General features: G+C 41.3%; 1 protein-coding gene across 3 annotated transcripts in view; it reads right to left on the bottom strand.

Moving 5' to 3' along the window:
• Positions 1-24,379, bottom strand: part of BOD1L1 (biorientation of chromosomes in cell division 1 like 1) — a 59,227-nt gene extending 34,848 nt beyond the window's left edge. The window contains exons 1-11 of one of the 3 annotated variants that reach the window (XR_016440684.1): positions 23,846-24,379; positions 23,446-23,570; positions 21,865-22,055; positions 19,003-19,617; positions 18,152-18,301; positions 15,573-15,742; positions 14,366-14,489; positions 13,901-14,045; positions 12,204-12,270; positions 4,792-11,005; positions 359-435 (exon numbers count right to left, since the gene is read on the bottom strand). Coding sequence is in view for 2 of the 3 variants with exons in the window: in XM_090035601.1 (XP_089891727.1) it covers positions 359-435; positions 4,792-11,005; positions 12,204-12,270; positions 13,901-14,045; positions 14,366-14,489; positions 15,573-15,742; positions 18,152-18,301; positions 19,003-19,617; positions 21,865-22,055; positions 23,446-23,570; positions 23,846-24,043 (8,076 nt within the window). In the remaining variant the exon portion in view is untranslated. The remainder of the gene's footprint in view (positions 1-358; positions 436-4,791; positions 11,006-12,203; positions 12,271-13,900; positions 14,046-14,365; positions 14,490-15,572; positions 15,743-18,151; positions 18,302-19,002; positions 19,618-21,864; positions 22,056-23,445; positions 23,571-23,845) is intronic. The other 2 variants (XM_090035602.1, XM_090035601.1) reach the window with 2 other exon arrangements.
• Between the last annotated feature and the right edge of the window lie 1,385 nt (positions 24,380-25,764).

Here is a 25,764-nt window from a genome sequence, read left to right on the forward strand (position 1 = left end):
GGACTGTAGGTTTTATACATGCAAAAATATTTTCACAAAACTATTTACCAAAATCAGCATATTTATAATACAACTCCAATATTAGGAAAAAGAGAGATAAACTTGAATGTTACATAGCCAGATGTGAAGGAGTTACATTATTGATACAGGTGATAGGTTTTGGAGCTGCAACATGGAAAGAACATGAGTTCAGTCATGGAAAAAGCTGCAATTAAATATTTTCTTAGTGTCCCTCAAAAAATTTTGAAGATTCAAATACTATTCTGTTAAAATAGGTCATAAGAAAAAAAAAAAAACCAACCCCCCCACAAATCATGCCCAACTCCATAAAAATTATATTCTCAATTTTTCAAAGTACCAGAAATACCTCTTCAGTTTTCACCTCAGTTTTGAATTCCAGTTCTTCAGACAAATTTGATACAGGTGTTTTATTGCCTAATGAAACACATAAATTTTAAATTACTGTTACATTACATTAATCTAGTCTTACCATACAACCGCTGTTCCCTTAAGTACATTACAGAAATGTTATGCATCTGAGTAAGATATTCTAGTGAATAACACATTTAGTAAATGGATTCTTTTTTAAATCCATTGCAGTAAATCCTTTAAAGTTAATTTATTCAGCTTTTCCTTAATCCTCTTCTCTATTACAACACATAATATTGCAAATCAGCATAAAAATGTGTTGCAGGAAAAACGAGAATCAATTGCAGGTATCTACTATTTCAACATAACAAATATGAATGAAATGAAAATAAGCTTTCCTCTGAAATATGGTTCTGCCCTCAACCCACTCTTATATTTTTATGAAGTATTTGGAATTTGGACCACACTGAGTTTTGGGTTATTAACAGTTAAGTTAGATCTTTTGATTTTGAAACTTATAGGCAATATTTAAATGTTGATATAACTACTGCACACTGTATTTTTAATAGGCTTCATTAAGGAAAGCTACAAATAGGTTATTAAAATTGTACAAGTCACATTAAGGAATGCAAAAAATGGGAGCATAAAATTGGGAGTCAAAGTCTAAAACTTGGTCCCCCAAATGAATTACCTGATTTTCAGAGGCTGAGTACTCAAATAACTACCACCAAGGTCAAATGATTATTTCACAATATCTTGAAATCTTTTAACATCAAATCTTTATATCTTCAAATATGAGTTGCTGGTTACTCAAAACATCTGGAAATCTATATATAGAGCTTTATATCTTTAGGAAACTGCCTTCCTTCCCCACCTCAAGCAGTACTGGCGTCACCTGTAACAATGGGGGCGGGGGACCAAATAAAGTATGAAATTGAACTACCCAGTGTCCTCTAGTAAATAAGGGCAGGAAAGATTTGCAGCCAGTATTAGAAATGTGTGCTGTCACAGTCCATTGGGGGCAGGGCAGGGCGAATTTAGGATCAGGAAAAAAAATCCTAATTTTTTTTTTAAATCCTGGATTATTAATTTAGCATTTTTTCCTGGCTATCAAAACCTACAATCACAAAACATTAAGGCACCCAACCCTATTTTAGGTACCATATTTCTACTGAAATCAGGGGCGTTTAAGCATTCAATTACTTACATGGATTCAACCTCAGTTCTTCTTTTAGTCCATTTCTTATATTTATTAACACTACTGAGAAACCAAGAAAACCTCTTAAAAGGGATCCTGACCATTCTCTTCTGTTTTCTTTGCCATTAAAGAAGAGAGAGCTAAATTCCATTTGACTGACTGCTTACAGACATTAAAAAACAAACAAAAAACCCCCCAACCCTCACAAAACCAACAGCAAAAAAATGCACTTTACCAGCAGAAGCAGTGTGTTAGTTCCAATCAGTCTTTAGATTAAAGTGCCAGAAAAGTCCTACTCCAGTGCCTGATCTATAGACAGTGGGAAAGCTGGGTCCAATCAACATGCTGCCTCTTCTGGGCATGCGCAGGAGTACAGTGTTTAAAGCTCCGTATTTTTTTGAATGTCTGTAAGCAGCCTATGCACCTAAATGGCAAGTAGACAACTGGAAAGCTACAGTTTTTTTTTCAAGCAAGCTCTATCTAGTATTTTTGCCCTGGGGCAACAGAAATGCCCCACTTGTGTATGTATCAGAAGTGGTGGTGCCGAATGCCACCACATTTTAGCCCCATAGCTTATTAGTTGGGGCACTTACCTAGGCAGGAAACCTAAATCCCCCTTCACCCAGAGACAGTTCAAACCCACATCTCCTGCTTCCCAGTGTCCTAATCACCAGATCAGAAACCAGATACTGTCCATGCTCTTCTCCAGCCCTCCTCTTTGGTCTGGCCTACCAACGCTTGGCATTTGATATTCGCTGGATAAAATAAATAGTGGGGAAGTTTCTATCCCATTAGGAACATAATAAACTCTCTCCCATCCACAGCAGCAGCACTGGATTGAGCTACCTATGCTTTAGTTTGGTCTCTTCCTCCTGTCTCCAAATACATCTTTCTCTATTTATTTCCCAATGAGCCAGCTTCAAGAAGAGGGCAGAAAAAGGGTCTGGGCAATACCTCCCCCTGTGGGCTGGTGGTTATGGCATTTGTTGAGAAGCAGGAGATATAGATTATAACCCCCTGTGGGTGAGGGAACCTAAAAAACACAGGTCTCCTTTTCCCTGGACAAGGATCTTAACCATTACACCATTGGGCTGCAATGCAGAAGTCCTCTTCCTCCTCCCCCCCACCCCTCCACAATCCCTCACTAGATGTGGAGTTTTGTTGTTTACCTCAAATATTAAATGAATTTGGGTCATGGTCCAGTGCTGTTATTGACAGCAAGCACCACCTTATTCACAGTCCTCTTAAAAGCAGTGATTCTCAACTTTTTTTTTTTTTTTTTTTTTTAAGATTCAAAGCATCTTACATCAGACTCAAGACACCCTCCATGTTTGTGATTTGAGGAGTGCTCCATTTTAAAAACCAATTTATTTATTACAGAGGTTAACCCTCCTTGCAGAGGCGGCAGGCGGGGGTGGGGGCAAAATCGAGGAGCAAGTAGGTAGGGACAGCCTGAGCCTGCCTGTAACAGGTTAAGCTAAGGAACCACTGTGATGCCCCCCACAAGTTACTTCATCCTCGCCAGGCTCTCTCTCTCCTGTCTCGTGAGGTCTCGCCTGCCATGTCTTGATGGAAGCTTCATGAGTAGGAGGCTGCCCTCAGACTGACGAGCCTAATGTGCTCCCTCTTCCTCAATGGTTGACTCTCCTGATCTTGCTGGCCTTATAGGCCTAAGTCATGATCTCCAGTCACACCTGTAGTCACGCCCATGCCTCATGGATGCTGTGTAGCATTACTCAGTTGGGACCCTTGTTCCCCAAAGCCACCAGGCCACCTCAGGCCTTCACTTTTGCTGGGGTCTCAGCCTTCCCAACTTCCACCCCCCTACTCTAGCTGGTCCCTTAGCCAGAGCCCATTGCTGTGGATCTGATTTCCGGGCTCCAGCCCCTTACCTTGCCCTCCGGGGCCTTTATCTCTGTTTTGCTTGGGCTCCAGACCCTCTGGCCCCAAGCTCTACCCCTCTCTAGGCTACTGCTGCCCCGTCTCAGGCTCCAGCCTCCCCCCGGCTAATCTGTGTCTTAAGCCTAAACCCTGGCAGGGCTCAAGGTAATCACATACCACTCTGGCAGTAATGGGACCTCCAAGCCACTCCCTTCTAGTCCACCCAAATCACCAAACAAATTTAAGCCTACTGGCAGCAAAGCAAACATCCAGCCCACCAGCTACCTACCACACTTCTTCCAGGCCCTGAATCAAGTCCCTTGGGTTGCACTCTCCTAGGAAGCTCCCTGACAAGGAAGTCGTCAGTAGCAACCATCTCACAGCAAGGCCTTACCCTGCTACTTCCCAGGTCTAACTCCCTACTCTGGCTCTGACTTATGTGCTACTAAAGCCCTGCCTCCATCTGCTCATGCGACTGCCTGGTCAGCTGACTTGACTACAAAGCTGTTCCTTTACCCTGCCCTGCTGGTTGTCTGTGCCTGTCCTACAAACACCCTGCCTTTAAAGAGGCCATGACACTTTTCAGTAACAGGGCAAGCGGTCCCAGTAGCCCTTAGCTGCTCATTTCCTCATACCTGAAGCCTGAACCCTGCCTTTATCTGCTTATCTTCTCACTCTTCCTGCAGCACCCTTCAAAAACTACTGTGGTACTTCATAATGCCTTGGCACGCTGGGTGAGAATCGTTGTCCTAAAGTGATGCTTACTAATCCTTATTTTCAAGGGAACTGTTACTAAACCTTGTAATCCCTATTGTACATAGTTCATTTCTGTTATCATTTACCTTATGTTTCAACAAAGATATATTTTCATACCTTATTAACATTTATTTGAACATGTATTAGATACATCTCAATATATCCTTTTTTTGGCAAAGCTGGACAAAGTTACTGCTATACCAACAGTGTAACTTATGCAAGTACTCCCTTTGGCATCAATTCACAATTAAAATATTAACAAATGGTATTTTCAAATGTACATAATTTCATTGCATATTTGAAAGCATCTTTTCTTAATATTTTAATTGTGAATTGATGCCAAAAGGAATATTTGGATAAGTTATTTTGCTGGTAATATTTAAGATCATACATATACTTGTAACATTTTACTTATTTAGCAAATGCAGGTCCATGAAAGCCAGTATCTTCAGCATAAAGATCATATGCAAATTAAATGCAAAAAAATAAGCCTAATTTCAGAAATTGAAGTGATCATTTTTTTTTTTTTTATAAAATCAGAAAGAAAAAGAAAAGAGGAAAAAAAAACCAAAAAAAAAAAAACTCACCTGAATTAAAGGTTGTATTTTTTTTAAAAGAAACTTCAAATCCAAGGTCATCATCTACTTTGACACTGTTTCTTTTATCACCACTCACAAATTGTTCATCCACATACAAAGGCAAGTCATTCTTTCTCCTCAGTTTTGCCTCTAAAGATAATTCACCATGGCTGGTATTTACAGTCAATGTGCTTCCAAATTCAGACAATAATGAAAGTGTTTGTTCCCTATATGGTGGAGTCCTCATTTCTGAAAAATCACTTTCTGACAGCAAATTAGTATTAACCTTGTAGTCTACATTATCCACTGCAGCTTCTGAAGACATACAAGAAAGTTCTGATGTAACATCTACATATGGCAAATCATCTTCAGTTCTTTCACTGTCTGTACTCACCTCTGCAGATGGACTAACACAGGCTGCAGTTTCTGTTATCTCCACACAAAGGGTTTTACCTATACTCAGGAGTTGCACTGTATTCTCAGCAGTTCCTAGTACTTCAGTAACTACTGTACTCTTAGCTGTTGTTGATTCTCCCATCACAGGACTGTCATGCTTCTCCTTTTTCTCACTATGGACACTTTCATCTTCTTCACTAGCCAGAGGCAGAGAACCATCACTTTTGTCTAAGTCTGTAGATGATAGGATATAATCAATCTGGCTGGTACTCTTAAAAGTTGCATCATTTTTGTCTTTTATTTCTGTGCTTGCAGCATCAAGCTGACTTTCTTCTATGACTGCAAAGGTAAAAAGACTGTCACATTCTTCCACTGAACTCAGAGTGATTACAGCATTTTCTTTTGCATTCTCTACACATGAAGCAGTGTTTGAATCCTCATTGTTGCTGGCAACAGCGATCATAGGAGCCCCACATTCCTCTACATTTCCAACGAAGACCACAGAACCTTCAATTTTTTCTCCTGGGTCTAAAGTAGCTAGTTCAAACTGTTCATCTGTTGTTGTACTGGTCTCGACAATTTTAGATTCCTCTGGTGCATTTGGAGATATAATGGTGGTCTCATGTTTTTCTTCTGCTCTTGCTACAATAAGAGGATTTTTAGGTTGTGTGGCTGTGCTGATCAGAACTATTTCACATTCTTCTGTCATACTAGTAGTGATCATGGCAGTTTCATACCTTTCTTCTGCTCCTGAAGCAGTGAATTGATCCTCATCTTGTGTGACTACACTGGACCCATGAGATTTGAAACATTCTGCTGAACTTGTGGGGATCATTACCGTTTCATTTTTTGCTTCTCCACCTGAGGCAACATGTTCAACTCTATCTTCTGTGACTTCACTGGATATGAGAATCACTTGTTCTTCTACTATGCTTGTTGAAATCATAGCACACTCATCTTTTTCTTCTTTGCCACTACCAGTTGGGTGACTTGTATAATCATCTTCAGCACTGGATGCACTGGGCATAGGGACTTCATATATTTCCATATCGATTGAAACTACATTACTTTCATTCACTTCTTCTGTGCTTGCAGCAGTGAATTGACCATCGCATTCTGTAGCTGCGCTGGGCATGGGAGCCTCAAATTCTTCTACTATACTTGTGGAAATCATAGTGCACTCATCTTTTTCTTGTCTACAGCTAGCAGCATGTAAACTCCCTTTAAAATCTATGGCTGTACTGGGCATTGGTGCTTCTGTTTCTTCAGCGTCTATTAGGATCAAAGAGCTCTCATCATTTCCATCTGTTCTTGCAGCAAAAAGTGGACCCTCCTCAACTTCTGTGACTGAACACTGTAAGGTAGCATCACCTTCTTCCACTGTACTTGTAGAATGGATGTCATCTTTAGATTTTTTTTCTTTGTCAGTATAAGCAAGCATAGGATTCTCATCTTCCTTTGCAACCAAGGTAGTCATGGGACCCTCAAAATCACTATTGCCTACACAAATAACTGCATTCTCCTCCTTTCCTTTAGCAGCAGCAAACTGCTCATCTTTCTCTGTCACTGCACTAGTCATGGGGCCCCTAGATCCTTCAGTATCCACGACTAAGGCTTCCTTACCTTTTTCTGTATTTGGAGTCATGACAGCTTCATCTACTGTGCCTGCACTTGTTACACTACTCTCAACTATTCCTTTTACATTTTTGCAGATCAAGCCACCATTAGCTTCTTTCTCTGCACCAGTCAAGCTGTCAACACTAACTTTATTTACATTTGTGGCAGCTACAGCTGATTCAGCTTCTACTTGTTCTGCAACTATGCAGATAATAGAGCTTTCCCCTTCTTCTGCACCAATACAAATAAGTGCACTTTCCTCTTCCACTCCTGTACATGTTGAAGCATGCTCAATTTCTTCATTTCCCCTTCCTGTACTGGTCACAATATCTTCACCTTCTTCATCCTCTTCTTTTGAGCCTGTGCTAGTCACAAAGCCTTCATCATCACAAGAGCCTATGCTGATGATAGTGACGTTAGGATCTTTTGCTCCTGTGCTGTCCATGGCACTTTCACATTTTTCTGCATGTAAGCAAACTGCAAAACCTTCACTGCTATCTCCCAGTCCTGTGCAGACTACTGCAATGTCGGCATCATCTTCCGCTGTTATGCCTGTGCTGGTTACTGCACTTTCACCATTTATAGTATCTTCACATTTGTTGGGCCTTGTTCCAATTTGGGTACTGTTATTTGTGACCATTTCAACACATGCACCAGTTACAGTACTTTCTTCCTGGGCATCAGCATCAGTCACTGAGCAAATTATGAAGTTACGACCTCTTTCTTCTGCACCTGTACAAGTCACAGCACCTTCAGTTTCTTTCACCCGGCCAGCTTTAGCCATGTTGCTTTGGAATCCATCTGAATTTTCACTGCTCCTGGATCCTTCACCTGCTTCTGCGCCTGCACTGGTTACAGCACCATCACTTTCTATTTCACCAATACAGGTAACAGAACCTTCAAACTTGACTGTACCTACACAAGTTGAAGCCTTGCGTTTTTCTTCAGAGCCTGCACTAGTTACAGCATCATCCTTTTCTTCTGCCCCAGCACTATTCACATGGTCCTCAATTTCTACTCCACTTGCATTAACTGAGCCTTTACCAATTTCTCCTGCATCAATCATGGTGCACTCACCACTTTCTTCCTCCTTTGTACTGGTCAGGACACTTTCACTTTCTGCAAATCCTTCTGTGACACCACCACCATCTTCTTCAACTGCAGCAACAGTACACTCACCCACATCAGCTTCTGAAGCAAAACTGACATCTTCACTGCTTTTTACCCATATGCCTGCTGTGAAACCTTCATCTGCTTCTATGCTTGTGCAGATTACAGTAACCTCACTTTCTTCTTCTGAGCATGTAGTTGTGGCATCGCCTTCCTTTTCAGAATGTACAATATGACAACCTTTAACCTGCTTTTCTCCTGTACTAGTAGCCATTATAATATGTTCAATGGTCTTCTCTGTGCTGGTTCCTATTGCAGTGGCTTCAGTTGTCTCTAGCTTGTTACATGCCATACTGTGTTCACTAGTTCCTGCACTGGTGCCTACTGCATTACTTCCATTTTTATCTTCATCAACTATTAGGCCATCACCTTCTTCTGTTCCACTGGCTGTAATAGAATCTTTAAATGCATCTTCTGGATCTCTTGTAACATTGGTAGGCACTAATACAGAAGAAGATTCTATCACAGCACCCCCATCATGTTCCTCATTCTTTTTTACAATATCTGTGGCAAATTCTTTTTCTTCTTTTGCAGTGCAGCCTGTATGTAAGCTCTTCCGTTCTTTCTTTTCTGAATTCACTAAGACAAGTTCTTTTGTTCTTATACTTCCATGATTGGCAGCTTTGTCAGTCACACTTTCATCATTTTCTAGATCAGTTATTTTACACTCATTTCTTCTTTGCACTCCATCTTGCTTAGTTATTTGAGCATAATCTTCTTGAATACCCGTTAAACCACTTTTGTCCTCTCCTGATTGTTCACTAATTAGGGGACTCTCTTTGTTTTCTTCTACCACGTCTGTCATACTGACCTCACCTTCTTTCATGAGAGAACTTAACACAGTATCACCACCTTTTCCCGTGTATTCTGTTGCTGCATTATCCAAAATGGTGCCTCTACTTAAAGTAGGCTTATCTAAATTAGGAGATTCATTTTTACATGTGCTATCCAAGGAACCAGTAAAACCTGGTAAATAATTATTTACTGATTTTGTATGGGAAGCATCTTCTGATCTGGAAGAGGTACTCACTAAAGAAACATCTTCTTCATTAGGACTGACCAAGTTTTTTAAACTCTTTGGTTTTTTGACATTCTCTGAAATTTCCTCTTTACCTGGAGCATTAAGTAAAATTGTACCACTTTTTTCATAAATGTTTATTTGATAAGCTCCCTGTTGAATGGGGCGTTGATCCTCAGATACTTGTTTGGACACTTTATCTAGGGCATCATCTACTTTAGTAAGGGTGCAGGTGTTTTCACGTTCATTTGTTTCTTCAGAATTTCGATTAGCTGTACCTGGAAGTTCTGATGCACATGCTTCAAAGTCTACAGACTTTTTTCTCAACTCATTCTTTGAAATGTGAACAGACATGTTTTCTTTTAAAACATTTTCAAAACCTTTGTCTTCTGAATTACTGTTTTTTTCTTCTATTTTAGAGGCCGCATGTACTTTTGTTTGTTCTGAATCGAGCTCCATTGGGACTTCCCATTGCTCAGAATATGAGTCATCATTAGTCCTATCTGATGACTGAGTGGATGGAATAGGGCTGGTTACAAATACATCCATTGCTTGTTTTTCTTCTCTTGTTGTGATTTCTTCTATCAAGAAGCTTCCTTTCTTATTCTCACTTAAAAACCTCTTACTAGACTTTTTATCCATACCCACTGTGGTCCCTAGTATTCTTTCATGACTACTGTCAATGTCTTTAATGTCTTTGTCCTCCAATTTAGAACTCTCTTCCTTCTTCATTTCTTTATTATTATGCTTTAAGCTTCTGCTTTTGTGACCTTCCATTGAGAGCTTCCTCTCTAATTTGGTGCAACTCAAGTCTTTATCACTTCTGGCTTTCTCTTTTACAGCTATTTTTTCAGCTGGTTGCAATTTAACTTTATGACTAGATTCTTTTTGTGAATTATAAATTGCGTGTGCACCACTTTCAAGTTCAGACTGAACACTGCTTTCCTCAAAAACTTTATCTTCATTTTTGGATTTGCGTTGCTTCTCTGCATCATTCTCGTCTATATTCTTATCTTTGTCTGGTTTCTGAATGCTGTCTTGCTTTGTGAAACTCTCTTGCAAGTCTGTTTCAAGTATTTTAGACTGTTTACTGTGACTTTTAGATTTAGACTTTAACAAAAACTTGTCTTCTACAAGACTCTTGGACCTCCGTCTTTCTCTGTGAATATTATCTTCTTGTTTTAAATTATTGTCAGAGTTGGCTGATTCCACTTCATGTTTATCTTCTGAACAGCTTTCACTCCTTCTCTGAGATGCGGACGCAGGTTGCCTTGAAGTACTTTGGGAATCCTTCTGTGGTCTAGAATCACTTGATAATCTTTTGGACTTATATTCTAATTTTGTTTTTTCTGTAGAAATGTGTCTGTCTTTTTTGTTATTTTCTTTACGTAAACTTTCATCACTCTTAAAGGTGTGTTCAGAAGCATTTTTGCCTTCTTTGCTAGCTGCTGACATTTTCCTTTCACTTCTGTGTTTACTTTTTCTTTCCGATTTATCATCTGAAGAAACCTTTGTTAGTTGATTATGTTTCTGCACACTATCCTCTCCTTTCAAGCTCTTCTCCACAAAATGAAGATCAGTATCATCGTTCACTTTATGTATACTGTCTCCTTTATACTTATGTTTTACTGACAACTTATCTTCTGAAAGAGTTCTCTCCTTTTCATTTTTATCTCGGTTTGACTTTACCTCTTTCTTAGTAATACTTTTCAAATTTTGACTTTCTGCATCATCTTTTTTAACATGTTTTTCATTTTTAAATATGCATTTCTGCTTCTGAACTTCTTCGGCACTAGTATCTGTTCTATCCAGCTGCTTTTTAGGATCCTTTGTTTCATTTTCCTGTTGCATGCCTTCCATGTGAACCGAGGTAGATATTTTTCTCTTATGTTCTTTTTCCACTTTGGAATCATTTTTGCTTTCCTCAGTAGAATGAACTGACTCCGAAAGTCTTCTGACAGGCTTAGCTGCTTCACTTTTACCATGGTTATGTTTCATCTCCTTTGAGATTTTTTCGCATGCCTAAAACACAAAATTAAAGATATGAACAAAGAAACAGAAGTAGAATTACTTAGAGATCTAAATTAAAAGGGTAAACTGCTCAATTAAGTGTAAATGTTAAAGTTGTTTTCTTAAGGAATTCATTTAAGCTACTGAAAAGAGAACTGAATTAAATGCCATGTCAAGAACCTGAAATTTAAAATGTTTCCCACCAAGTAGGTAAGTATTTGAAACAATCATAACCAGTAGACTTTCCTGAAATAATTCCTATTTAAACTAGAACATGTCTTTTAGAGAAACTACTCACCTTGACTTTAAGATTCAGGGATGCATAATATAACTAGGCAAATTATGCCAATCGCAAGTTACTTTCAGTGTTAAAAAATTACTTTGAATTTGTCAAACTTCAGCTTCCAGCCATAAAATTTTGTTGTCTGCTACACTGAGCAGTTTCTATCAAATGTCTATTCCCCATATAATTAATTACTTATAGACTGTGCTGAAGCCACCCTTAAAATTTTGTCTTTGGTAGATTACATAAATTGAGCTCAGTGGGCACATCCAGATGAGCATGGAGTGTGGTATGTGGCACAGCAGGCCCATCTGCAGCGCCAAATACCGCATATGTAGGCATTCCATGCCAAAAGAGAAAAGTGGCGCGGCGCACACGACGGCAGCATGCACCGCTCGAAATTGGAGCCAGGCTGGCCAGAGCCATGTTCCAGCTGCCAACCAGGCTTCTTATTACAGGCATGCAACTACAACTCTCACTCCCCGAGACCCCCAGGAATGTAGGTAAGGCTGCTAGGGCCAGCACAGTTGCTGGTGCCAACTTCCTCTACCCCACCCGGGGTAACCTGCTGTGCTGCTGCTACTTGTCCCCTGGGAAACACAAGTTACTGTTCATCTGGACACTCCAACCAAGTCTTTCAGCTGGTATTTTTTCCAGCTGTGGTTCTTGTAAGCATAAACGGGTTATCTACATTAGCTCTTCCAAATAAATTTACAAAGCAGCACTGTTAAAACAGGATTAGAAAACAATATGAATGGAAAGAATGAAAGAAAACTAACTAATGAATATTAATCTGATAATAGAAAAATGTACTATTTATAAGTAACATCAACCCTTTGTACAATTAAAAACAGAACAGAACAGTCCCTCATTTCTCCATAGTTAAAAAATTATTTTGAAATAAATTTAAAAATACATGACACCTACCTCATTTGTCTTTTGTGTTTCTTTGGGATCATCTTCAGACTGTTTTTTCACACTATTTTCCACATACCTTAAATACAGAATCAAAGACAGACTGAAAAACATGGTAAAAATTCATACCAATGCATTCACAATCGCAAAACTAATCTATTTTTGATTTAGACAATTTTGTATTAAAATATCAAGTAGTATTCTGTGCAAACCTACAGAATGCATTTAACTACTTAAGTTTCTGTTTCCTCATATACAAAGAGCATCAGTATTTACCAATTACAAATATGTGGAGTTAACGTTAAAGTATATTCAGTGCTGCGAGGAAAAAGCCTGGTAACTATTGGTATTATAATTAATAAAGATTCCAGGAATAATTGGGATAAGTAAAGCTCATCACATAGGGGAGAACAAAGTTTCCTCCTTAACACAAGCATAAAATGGACAGCTGTCTGCGCAACACACAAATAAGGGGTAGTGGCTGGAGGTTCACTGTGGCATGGGGAGATATGCCCTTCATTTGTTGGCCAACATGTTGAAAGGCCATTGAAGTACTGGTTTGCAGGAGCAAAAACAAAGAAAAGAAAGTAGTAAGAAGGTCAACTCTCAGGCACCTTCTTTCCTGGCCTCCAGCATCCTGTTTCTGCCAGCTGCTGCGCTTGCATGATTTGCTGCTGTCAGCCAGCCACTACTGTCGCCAGCTGCTGGAATTACAGCTGCTCCAGGGTGTGGGGGAAGGTAGAGATGGAACATAAGCAACAGGAGGGCAAGACAAGACACCTCCCACACTTGCATTCTGGTGCCCTTCCCTTAGGCAGGGGCCCATGCTCCTTTCACCCATCCATTGTTATACTACCAATCTTTACTCTACAGAACATACCTTTAAAAATGTCAACTTAATCTTCTACAAATTTTTGCTTGTTTTGTAAGCTGGATTTAAAAACACAACAAAAACAACTTAAGTTTTCAGACTAGCTGAACTTTGCTGGTACCCTTTATAAGGACAGATAAACTGCAGTTTGAACTGCACACTATGTTGTATTAATTGATAATTTCTGAAATATTAACCCAAAGCCATTATGCCTAACTCAAAGTCTTTATTTCTCAAGGCATATTTTTGTCATGGACCATTTTATATTGGGAACTTCACATGCATATTTTTAGCTTTTCAAAGTGAGGCCATGAAGCAGTTTGGCTGTAATATCAATTAAAATGACAATGTAACAATTCATTTTAGTTTGCTTTCTTGTTAAATTCACTCTTCTTAAGATGCTCTGCTTACAAGCACTGCGAAAGAGAGCATAAAGCCAAAAAAGAAACAGGAGGAAATCGGGGGGGGGGGAAAAAAAAAAAAAGTGTGCCAGGGGAAAAAGAAGTTTTCAGATGAACAAAAGGTTTTCTGAGCTGTTCTTAACATACATTGTTTAATGATACTGTAGACTAGTAAGACCTTAAGCTGAGGATGCTATCAAGACCATACAACTAGGAGTGTAAAACAGAAGTATATTATCTCATGACAAATTAAGCATCACATTTTTGTTTCTAAAAAATTTAATTTATAAACTCAATTTTCCTGAAATATTGTTCACACATATTAAGGGTAAATTATTATTGGACTAGATAAGTGGTAACTGCAAAAATAAAGAGGTGGTTTTTAAAAACAATTTGTATGAGTTAATATGTATTAATCTATCTGTAAAAAGGAATACCTTGAATCTCTTTTTCTTTTCCTGCTCAGGGCTACCTTTTTCTCTAAAAACTTCTGTTCTTTAAGCACATCTTTAATGCTGGTGCCAGTAGCTTTTATTTCAACACCTCTGACTGAAGACTCTTCTGAGTTCAAGCCACTCTTGCCTAAAATGACAATATACAAATACAGTGACTGAAAAGCATATCTTTTATGATTACTTTCAGTTTCATACAATGCTTCATACAAGTTTGAAAACTACTAAACTGAGCTTTTGTTGTTTCAGATGTGTACACATTGTGTGCACATTTCACATTGTGGACAACATGAAAACAGAATTTTGCCTATTTTGCTTTAGGAAGTGTTCATTTGTAATAACAGGCGAACTTGACCCCCGAAGTAAATGGCAAAACTCCTATTGACTTCAATAGTCAAGATTTCACCTTATTTGTTTTAAAAACAAAGGCTGTTGTTGCTATTTTAACACCTTTAGCATCTTGACTCCCAGTTTTCAGTGATTTGGTTTTTTCTGCAGCTTTTTGTTTACGTTTCTCTTCAAGTCTCTCTCTGTTAATCTGCCTTCTTAAGAGTCTCTCTTCTTTTTCTCTGGCCTGAAGAAAAAAAAAAAAAGAAAGGGGGGATTTTTTTTTTTTTTAAATCAACAGGCCAAATAGACAATGATGATTGTTACGAACAGCACAGAATGCTCTACAAAAGGCAATTGCTATAATTCTGCAGAAATCAGAAACTTTCAGCTTGAAACCAAATAACTAATAAGCTTTTAAACATCACTGTACAAACAATAATTAAACCGCATACTACTTTGACAGAGGTCATGAGTCTTGAAAGCATGTAGTCCACGAGTGTGTGGAATCTTGTCTCTGGTTCCATGCTCCAATTTCAAGTTTTGCCCTTTCATAAACTTCACAAGTGTTTTCTTTTTTCTCCCTCAGACAAGGTTCTTTGGGTAAATCTGGTAATCTTTTATTAGACCAACTAAACAGTTGGAAAAAAAATTCTTAGCAAGCTTTTGGGGTTAAAAACCCTTTGTCAGGCTGAGGAAGCATCTGCAGTTGGTGTGTACTCTTCCTGGATGGAAGAGCACACACCAGCTTCTTTCTTTCTCAACTTTTATACATAAGATTACCTGGGCAACTGCAGAGTCCAATTTTACCCAGTAGCTCTGTGAGGTATACACCTGGACTTAAAGTGCACAAGAAACCCAACATTTTTTCTAATAAATCCTTTACACAGCCCAGCATGTATTCCTAAACTTCTCTCCCCCTTTCTGCTGGTGTAAAACAGCAGATTACTGCAAGGATGGTAGCAACTGCACTGTAGAAGACTACTACTATGGACCAAGCAGGCTTTGGTTCTATCGTAAGTTACTCTGCAGCATGTAGTAGGTAGATAAGGCCTTCCTTTCTTCTCTAAGCTACAGTTCTGCTCAGCTGCGTAAGCCAATGGTTATCAATCTATGACCAAAAGATTCTTTCCATGAAGAGATGACAAGTCATATAAGGTCTCAAGCAGCAAAGCTGCCACTATGAAGTAAACTGCCAAATGAAAAGCAGAATTTTTGTATTGCAAAAAAACAAAAACAAAAATAATCCCCAAAACAAACAAACAGACAGATTAAAAAAACCCGAAACAAAACGTGAGAGAAATAGAACATTTCATATAACTAAACTTACAATAGACTGGCGGCGTTGCTCTACAGTCCGCTCATCATCAGAATCACTATAATACTTGGAATATAAAAAAGGCTTGTGAATATAAGCATGACGAACTGGCTTGGTTTTTCCATCACTTGGCTCATTAGTCTGAGTTTTTGTCTTGCACTGATTATTCTTCTCTTCTTCATCTAAAAAAGTAATAACAACCGCCCCCAGTAAAACATGAAGGTAAATTGGTAAGTTAGAGAAAGGCATCAATATACACTTACTTATTTTTACAACATACATATTTTCTGGTAAGTTTTACAAAAAACTAACGGCAAAAAAAAGGTTCAAAAATCCAATTCACAGTTTACAAAGTGTTCCTAGAGTATGAGAACCTGAAAATGACACTAAACTTAGCTGCTGCCACTGGTCTGAGAGAAAAATAAAACACCACATACTAACAGAAGGAATTCAATTTTTTTTAAAGCTTTTAATGTTAGGGGTGTTATTTAATACACTGTACTTACTTAAATCTAAGATGAGGCATCTCCCCAAAACAGTATGTGGGGGAAAAGCCCTTCATCTTCGATTCACATACGAAGTGGGGGATAGTGGTAGGAGGGCAGCTACTGCAGCTCTGACTGGCCCTGAGCCTGGGCCTGGGGCAGTCAGACCCACAGCAGTCTCCTGCCCTCCTTCTCATTTCTTTTCCATCCCCCTACCACCACCTTGCTTGCTCTATGCAGCTTCTGCCTCCTCCTGTCCCCTTTCACCCCCTTTACTGCCAGGGGGACTTCCTCCTGGGAACAAAGTACAGGGCAACTCTGTACAGGTTAGCAGTGTTGCTGCTGCACAGCCTGACACAGGATGCACTTCCACGTGCTGAGCTCCATGACCCATCAGGGAACAGAGCCCAAGCAGCATCTGATAGCAAAGCAGGGTGGGGTGGGGGAAGAGAGACTGTGGGGAGCTGGGGGAGGGTGTAGATGGTAAGGAGGCAGAGGACAAAGGTGGGGGGGGAGGTGGAAGGGGTGTCATTTGACCAACCCTCCACCTGGCCACTGCTTTCTCTGCTGTAGACAGACACACATACACCCCCCCCACACACACACAAATTTAGGACAACCCTGCAATAATTAGATTCTATACCTGGCATACAAGAAGTGTATACATTTTCTAAATAGAGAATCTAATTTGGGGGGGGGGGGGGTCATCTTAAGTGCCAGGTCATCTTAGAATTGAGTAGAAACGGTAGATAAAAACATTAATATTAGTCTGTTTCACCTGTATGTCATTTAACAAGTTGGAATATAAAATGTTCTCGCCCATTCAAAAGTAAAAGGTAACCATCTTCCACATACCAAAAAAACTGAATGGAAATTTTTTGATTTAGAAAAACGATAGATGATTTTTTCCCCCCCCCACTTAGAGCATCCAAATGATTTGCATTTTCCTTTACATTAGTCAACGGCTAGAGAGTATTTTAGTTAGCACAAGCACATCAACTTTATTTTGGGAGGGTTATTTGACATGAACATATAAACACCAGTGTTTAGGCTCTGTACAATACAATGCATCTGCATCCCCAAAACATGAGGCTTGTCTTCATTTTATATTTCATCAGAACTGATAAAATGTTGAACATGATTTGTTCTATATTATATTACCACCAACATCACACAATATCAGGTTAGTAACTCAATTCTTTCTGATCAGTTTTAGCCATCAAATATTACAGGTCAAACCCGCCATGTGCAGATTCAGTATCAATACTATTCTAAAGCAATCTATCCTATCCACGAGAAAATCCAGTTGCCTATGGACCAACCAACCAACACCCCCCACCCTCCCAAATCTCCTAAAACCTCACAATGTACCAAAAAGTTGGAATTGCCCAAGATTAGGAATGGACAGAAATGAAATAGAAAGAACGATTCCTTCTTCTGCTATCCCTACACGTGAACTCATCCAAGTCCTCTCCACTAAGGACATGTCAGTCAAAAATCTACCCAAACACAGCAGCTCAGCTTGAAAACCAGTTCTCTAGCCTAATGCACACAAGGACACAATGTGGCATGACGTGCTACCAGTTTCGACTTCACAGCCCAAATGATCAGATACCCACTTACAGCTTGATGGAGTGGGAACAGCCTTTGGCACAAGTCCAGAGAAAGGCTTGTAGCCTCTGGAGCCACAGTGATGCTTTAACAATTCCTCAATTCCAAAACAGCCTGCCCACAAGACACCTGAACTCAAGTTAGAACTAGAGTCAAAAACATAAAAGGGTAGGGGAAGAAGGGGAATAGAGAGCAGAAGGCATTTTTATGAAGCGTTCCTGTACCATCCTGAAATTCTTCACACAAACAGAGTGATTGCAAAATAACAAAATAATCATGAACTAATATTTCAACATGATGTAATATCTATTTTTGGTGATCTTTGCTGACAAGATTTGTGAGAGGAATCTTTGCTAACAAAAAATGCTTTTCCTCCCCTCAAAACTCTCATGCACACGTATATTTTGAATTATATTTTAGAGAGATTAAGTCATACTATATAATACTATTCACTTAAGTGACAAGAGGATTGTATTTTTTTAAAATAATGTTTACCATCAGATGTGATCTCTCCTTCTTCAGTGGTATCAGAAACTACCACTTCTTCTTCACTCTCTTCTTCAAATGAAGAGAGGTCACTTGTATGGACAGAGCTTACAGTGATATCACTAAGTACATCCATATCTGAATCTTCCATAGTATATTCTGAAAATTAAAACAGCATATCAAATCTGCATCTGAAACCTATTTTCATAAGGCAACTGCAATATATTTTAACTGTTACAGAAATTTCCTGATTTAGAGATGCACAACGATTCCTTCAACCACAGTAATCTCATTAATTTAAGTGGAACAACTCAGGTTGTAAAAGTAAACACAATTAGGAGCTCTCTTGTAAATCTAACCTGTAGGCCAGGGGTTGGCAATACTTTTGCAGCAGAGGGTGCTGATTTAACTGAGCTTAGGTCCAAGCATGGATCCAAATCAGCCTATGCCTCCAAAGCTGCAGTTATCACTCCCCATAACCCGGCTCCCATCTCTCCTGCCCACAGTGCTATGACTACCGCTTCTCCCTGCTGCCCGGCCTTGTGTGGACAGAGCCCCACCACTGCTGAAATGCCAGATAAGGCCCCTCTCTACAAAGCAGATCCAGCCTGCGGATTGTAGATTGCCAGCCCATGCTCTAAGAGGTGGGCCGTGGCCTCTCAGGTAAAGCTTGAACTACTACTGACTTTATTATAACAAAACTTGTAGTTAAACGACTATACTTGCCAGCATCACTAGCACCTCATCTTTTTCAAGTTCACCTTTGAAAAACTCCATATCAAAAAACTATACTGCCAAAAATTTTCCCAACCCCCTCCCTACTACTACATTTAAAAACAAATGTTTTTCTCCTCCTGTACCTTCTTTTGTAGTTTCTACCGCCTTGTGTTTATTGTTCTTTTCTGGAACCAACTGTTTTACTGATTCTACCTCACGCTCTTTCACATGTTTTTCTTCCTTTGATTTTAGGTTATCATCATTCTTCTTTGTGTAGTCAGACTTCTTGTCAGCCTTTTCTTTCTTGTCCTTCTTTCTTTCCCCTTTCTCAATGCTGTCTTGTTTCTTGTCACTTTTTTCTGTTAGTTTGCTTTTCTGGTCTTCACTTTCTTGTAGAATTTCTTTGCTTGCATGAACCAAGTTGCTAGCATCTTTAATTACATTTTTGACCTCCTCACTTTGACACGGGAGCTCAATTAAATCTTCACACTTAGCAACTGTTTCAATTCCTTCTCCTCCAGGATCACAAATAGCTCGCTCTCTGTCTGGCAAGTCCTCCGAATTTCGCTCTCTTTCTGTACTACCGTCAATACTGTGTTGAGACGGGAGTCTTTTTGAAGGCCTGTCATTATTTTTGGAATTTGTACTGTCTGTTGAAGCTCTGGCAGCACTTGCTTCCTGGTTAAGAGAAGTAATTGTTTCCAAAATGGACATGGCATCACTAGCTACACTAGCACTGGGAGCAGCAGTAGAAACACCTTTAAAAAAGAGTGAGAAAGGAAAAAGAAAACATTTCAGCGTGCCAAGATTTCTTTAGTTTTTGCTAAACAAAAACAGGTATTGTTATATTGACTGATTGTTTTTGAGGGAGAAGCATTTTCCAAATAAATCTATAATCTCAGGAGTTTACTGGAGAAGGAGGCAGATAAGACTTTACCTTTCATGAGAAACTAAATTAGTTGGGAGTTTTGCTTTATTTTGAACAGCATTTGTTTTTCTTTTTACCCCAATAACAAGAATGCCAGTCTACTAAATCAATTGAGATTTGATATGTTTGGTCTTTAACATTTTGCTGCTGCCAAGATAAGCAGATGTAGTCCACGAAGGGCCCGATTCCATTCCTTTGAAGTTCAGTATAGCCTTGGAATTTGGAAGAAATGTTCCGGTGATGATTACAGGAAAAATACTAGGTATCGTTTCCTCAATAATTTTTAAAATTATCTTGACACACTATTAAAACAGATCAACTGTAATTGTAGTGGATATTATATTGTGCAGAACGACAAACAAGGAAGACTCAATGCAACAGATGGGCATGTTTTGTACTATGACTACTCTCTTAGACCATGTCCACATGAGTGTAGACATTTGTTTCCCAGGGACAAGCAGCAGCACACCTTGTACCACTACTACTTGCCCCTGGGGAATGCCTGTGCCACATGCCCTGTGGTGCACAGCAGGTCACCCCAAGTGGGATAGGAAAGGTTGGGGCCAGCACAGTTGCAGCCTTACCTGGGGTCCTGGGAGAGCTACAGCCATGGTGATCATGCTGTATGGAGCCTGGCCTTCAGCTGAAGTGTGGCTCTGGCCGGCCAGGCTCCGGTTCTGGGTGGCACACACTGTTCCTGAGTGCACTGCCCAGCTTCCCCCCCGCGCACACTTTTGACCCTGGGATCTCTCTATGTCAACCCCCATCCCAACCTTCTCCCCACCAGTGCTGCTACCTTGTAGCATAGGGAACACCTGAATGTGCAGCGTGTGGCACTCCAGACAGGTCTGCAGCACCACATACCACATGGCCAGGCTCATCTGGATGTGGCGTTAGCAGTGATTCTGAAAATGGGCAAGGAGGAATTAAATGAATTAGTGCTTATCCACTGCTATAGTTGATTTAAGCCACCTGATTAACTTACCAGATTTAAAAGGAAGTACAGCCCACAGAAAAAATGCTGGTATTTAAAATAAGTGTGCTGATTGGGAGAATCTGTACCCAAGACCAAATTTAGGGAGAAGACTTAGTTGGACAGTTCACTGAGGAAGTTTGTTAGCTAAAAAAACATGAGCAACCAAAAATCTAAAAACTAGCAACCACTTAAGAAACGTAGTTTTGCTGAACAGATCAGAACCCAGATGCTTCCTTGTACTGCTCAAATCTTGAGAGTAATGCAAATATTTGAGTCTTTCTACACATAATTACATTAGAACATTTACAGCTTTTGAATATAACTTATATAAACAAGTAGTCTAAAAGAAAGGTAGGAGTTTTTCTTCCACAGAGTTATTGTTGGTCCTCCAGAGCAAGTCATAGGCTGCATTCAGATGTGCAGCGGCGCGTACTTGCAGCAGCACAAATAGTAGTGGCACAAATTTGTGCTGCAGCACATGTCCCCACATGTGTGCTTTGGTGAGGAACAAATTGTCCTGCATTGGGCAAACTGCCTGTTGCCCACTCCTCCTAGCTCCCAGCATGCTAGAGCAATTGGAGCAAAAATTAAATAGTAGAGACACTCTGGCACCCAGAGCGCCTCCTCGGAGGGCTGAAACTCCTTTTGTTCCAGAGTAATAGTTTGCACCGCACCCCTTTTTTTCTCTCAGTATTTTTTTTGTTTTGTTTTTGCTACTGGGAAATCCCAGTAGCAAATTTGCTGCATGGAGCACATTTTAACATTATGGCATGCAATTTTCAGCACTGCAAAGAGATTTGCAGGGCCACAAACCACATGGACCTGCATGTCTGGACATAGCCACAGTGTTGGAGTTTTAGGGTAAACTCATTTCTTGTACTTCTTTTTACAGAACAAGTGGTGCTGTAAAAAAATTATTAACTTTTTCCTCTTTTCTTCCCCACCTCCACACAAGACAGCAGTAAATGATTATCACAAATTACTCTTCAGAGATCCTACTGATGCCAAGACTTACTGTTTAGTGCTAAAAGTAGTAGTCAGTGTTGTTTTTGCCAGGAAGTGCAGATAGCAAACAGACTATATAGTTTAAAGGCAAAATACCTTGTACAGTGATGGAAGCGTCTGCTTTTTCTTCGCTTGGAGATGTACTGGGACCAGACTCCTCCTTGTGATTTAAAGTGGCTAAAAACTCATGGACAGCTTTTTCCACCTGAGGTCTGAATGTATGATTGATCTTTGGATCCACAACCTGAGAAATAATTCTGTCAATTCCAGATTCCAACATTCCAGACCTGAAACAAAGTTACATTAATACTTAACTATAAGGTTAAAAGAAATATTTAAAAATATTTAGAAAAGCTGCTTCAAAAAACATCACTAGCTAACTATTTAATTTTATTAGTGTCTTGCAGCATACTGAAAAGTATAAATAAAAATATCCCAATGAAGATGAATCCAATAACTCAAATATATCAACAGCTTTTCCATCATGTTACTAATAAGTAGCACTTTCCAGATATTGCAATACAATTGGTGTTTAGCATCTATGTATTTCATAGCATGTGACAGAATAAGTACAATATCAACTGTCATCTCAACAACTCCAACGATGTAACAATTATAAAGTAGAAAGGTTTAAATAAAAAAAATAACTGTATTAAAAAGAAAGAGTGAACACTGAAACTATTAGAGCGTCAAGCTCTAGATTGTCCCGCTGACATCTCACTTAGAGTTCATACTCAGTGGAGACTAAATCTCAACAACAAGAATATTTGCTCATCATCAGTTGTTGATTCCCACAACTAAACTGTGGGAAAACTGAATATGGAAAAATGAAAGGTTCATTATTTATACAGTCCTTAAGTATATATATTTTCAGATTCCTCATAGGTCACAGAAATGGACAAGACAGGATGCCCAATCTAGCGTTTCCCAACTCATGTGCCACAGCACAAAAGTGTGTCATCAGAAATAAATAGACATGCTGCAGAATTTTGTCATAGCAATGAGCTACAGTAAGTATGAGGACTGGGAATGCCTTAACGGGTATGCCACGGAAATTTTTTATTAATGTAAGCGTGCCTTGGGCTGGAAAAGGTTGGGAAACACTGCCCTAATCCATACAAGCTAGCTTGGAGCAATGACTATTTATCATTGTTTTAACACACAGACAGACAAAAACCAGGTGACCAAGTCTATAGCATGATATAAGCACTGGAAATGCTCATTCCAAGTTATTTTGTCATAAAACTTTACCAAATAACTCTTAAAAAACCAACCCCCCCACCAAACCAAGTGGTCAAATCAGTGTGGATTTTGCTTTGGGAACACCTTTGAACCCTCCACTCCCTTTGATTTGTTTCTGACAATGCTGAGCCTTTACTTATATGATTTAAATGGAAAAAGAGAAAGTAGGCTAGGAGCTGTGTGTTACACAACTGAAGCAATCACACTGTAAGGAACCCAATGGCTCTTAAGTATCCAAAGTGGCAATACAGAACCAGGGACCATTACCACCAACTTTTGATGATGACAGACTGACAAATCAGTAATTCTTCGTATAGTTTCAGTGCACCTTCTCGAGCTCCTTTACAAAATCCTAAGGAAAAACAAACCACCAGAGCCCAAATTTCTCTCGGGTCTGAGCGACTCATGGAAGTAACTCTGTTTCCTGCAACTTACTTGAGAACCTGCTGCCTGATGTTGTTCCTCAGCTGGTTCTTGTTAAGGTGAGGACTCCAGGTGTGAGTTGCCAAGTGGTTGGAAACAAAGTTGTCCACACGTTGTCTCAGGTTCTGGTAGGCAGGCTGCAAGGGACAGCGGACAACCGCACCCGCAGACACAGAGGCACCAGTCAGGGGACCAAGTCATGACAGTCAGTCAGGTCCAGCGCCCACCTCGCCACCCCCCGCTACTCTAACCCCCTCCCTTCACAGCCTCTGCCCCAGCGCGCCAGCACCCGGCTCTGCTGAAAGCCCCAGCCCGAGGGCTGCCAGCTAAGGGAAAGCCACCCACAAGCTCCCTCTACCCAGACCCACAGCGACCTTGTCGCCCGCGGGGCGATGCCTGGCCCGGCCCGCACCTTTGTGTCCACGTCGGCCAGGCAGTCGCGGCGGAACTGGTCGAACAGCCCCTGGCTCTTGAGGTGGCTGACGATGCGGGACACGAGCTCGGGCTCCGCCGCGCCGGCCCCTGCGGCCGCCCCGGCGCCGGGCAGCGGCGGCTGCTGCTCGGGGGGTGGCGGCGGAGGCGGCGGCGGGGGCTGCGGGTTGCTGGCCATGGGGAGGCAGCGCGGCGCAGCCTGCACGGAGCGCGGCGGCCGGCAGGCCGGGCCGGGCCCCGAAGCAGCGGCTGGATCCCGAGCGGCGGCCGCGGCGGCTCTGACCCCGGAAGCGAAAGGGAAAGGAGGGAGGGAGCGCGAGGCGACGACACGGGAAGCAGTGCCATGGGCGCGCGCGGGGATTGGCTGGCGCGGTGGAGCGGCGCTGCGGGCCCTTTAAGAGCGCGATGGGGGGAGGGGGAGGAGCCGTTGCAGGGCCGCGGCGACCCCCTAACCCCGCTCCTCTCCGTGCTTGAGAGAGCAGGCACGGGACCTCGCTCCGGTGCTGTCCCCCCCGCCCCCGGCCGAGGACAGGTCGCCCTCCCCCAGCCCCGGCAGCCTCCCGACGAGGCGGAGCCGCGCTGTCGTGCTCTTCCTGGCAGTGCCCACCAGAGCCCCGCCCCTCTGCCTGGAGCCCTGCCCCTTCCTGCCCTCAGCGCCATAGTGCCGGGGCAGACCGAGGCGCTGGGCCGTGGTCAGCTCTATCCCCGCCCCGGAGCGTGACTAGAGACCGCCCCCTCTTCCTGCCGGCTTCAGCCGCGGGAGCGCATGCGCAGGCGGTTCAGAGTAGGTCTCAAGTCGAACGGTTGACCTGCCCCGCCTGCGAGCAGCCGGTGTCGGCGGGCGTACGGAGGATCTCACTTGTGTGATCACTTCAACGCTCGTACGATCATCAGTACTAGTAAAAGTATTTAAAACGTACAATACTTGTTGAGGCAGCTGATTGTTGCAGTATGTGCAAAACCCAGCTCACTCTCAGGGAACCTAAAGTGATTTTTGAGGGAGGTTTTTTTTTTATATAGTATATTTCGGGTTCCAGATCAAATGAACCGTGGTACATGGTTGTAGTTCTGCTCAATTGATAGGAGTTGGAACAGGTTCAGCTATTTGGTTCCAAAACCCATATCTGTTGAGCAGGGACAACTCACTCGTTCTAAGCACCACAAATGGGGCTAGAACCCACGAGCATCCTCCACCCTGGACTGCGCACCCTGGGATTCAGATGCTCCCAGTCCCATTGGCAGGCATTCTTTGTGCAGGTCCAAGCCCAGCGGTCTTGGGGTTTGGATGCCCCCAGATTTAATTTATTAGCAAATGTTAAGAATTGTAGAATAAAAATGACAAAGCCATAAGCATCCGGGAATGTTTCCTTGCTAAAAAGGAGGCTTACACCCAATGGAAACAAGGGGTCATCACCAGGGAGGACTATTCTCTAGTTGCTCGGGGATGTAGGGGGGTAGTTAGGAAGGCCAAGGCAGAGATGGAACTGGGACTAGCTTCCCAGATTAAGGACAATAAGAAGTCCTTTTTTAAATACATAGGGGGTAAAAAGAAGGTCCTGGGTAATGTGGGGCCCTTGCAGGATGCGTTGGAAAATTTGGTTGTCACACCAGACGGCAAAGCTAACATGTTTAATGATTTCTTTGCCTCCATCTTCCTAAGTAGGGACCAGAACAGCCACCTCCCTGCTGGGCCCCCCTCGGGCCCCGGGGGAGGCACACCTGGGCCATGGGTTAGCCAGAATTTAGTTAGGGAGCTTCTGGAGGGGTTGGATGTATTCAAGTCAGCCGGCCCGAATGATCTCCACCCTAGAGTTCTAAAGGAACTGGTCAAGGTCATTGCAAGTCCCCTGGCATGGCTTTACGAGCACTCGTGGTGCTCTGGTGAGGTACTGGAGGACT

Source organism: Crocodylus siamensis, chromosome 2, assembly GCF_052110815.1.
Source record: "Crocodylus siamensis isolate JL-2025a chromosome 2, ASM5211081v1, whole genome shotgun sequence".
NCBI classification, from domain to species: Eukaryota; Metazoa; Chordata; order Crocodylia; family Crocodylidae; genus Crocodylus; species Crocodylus siamensis.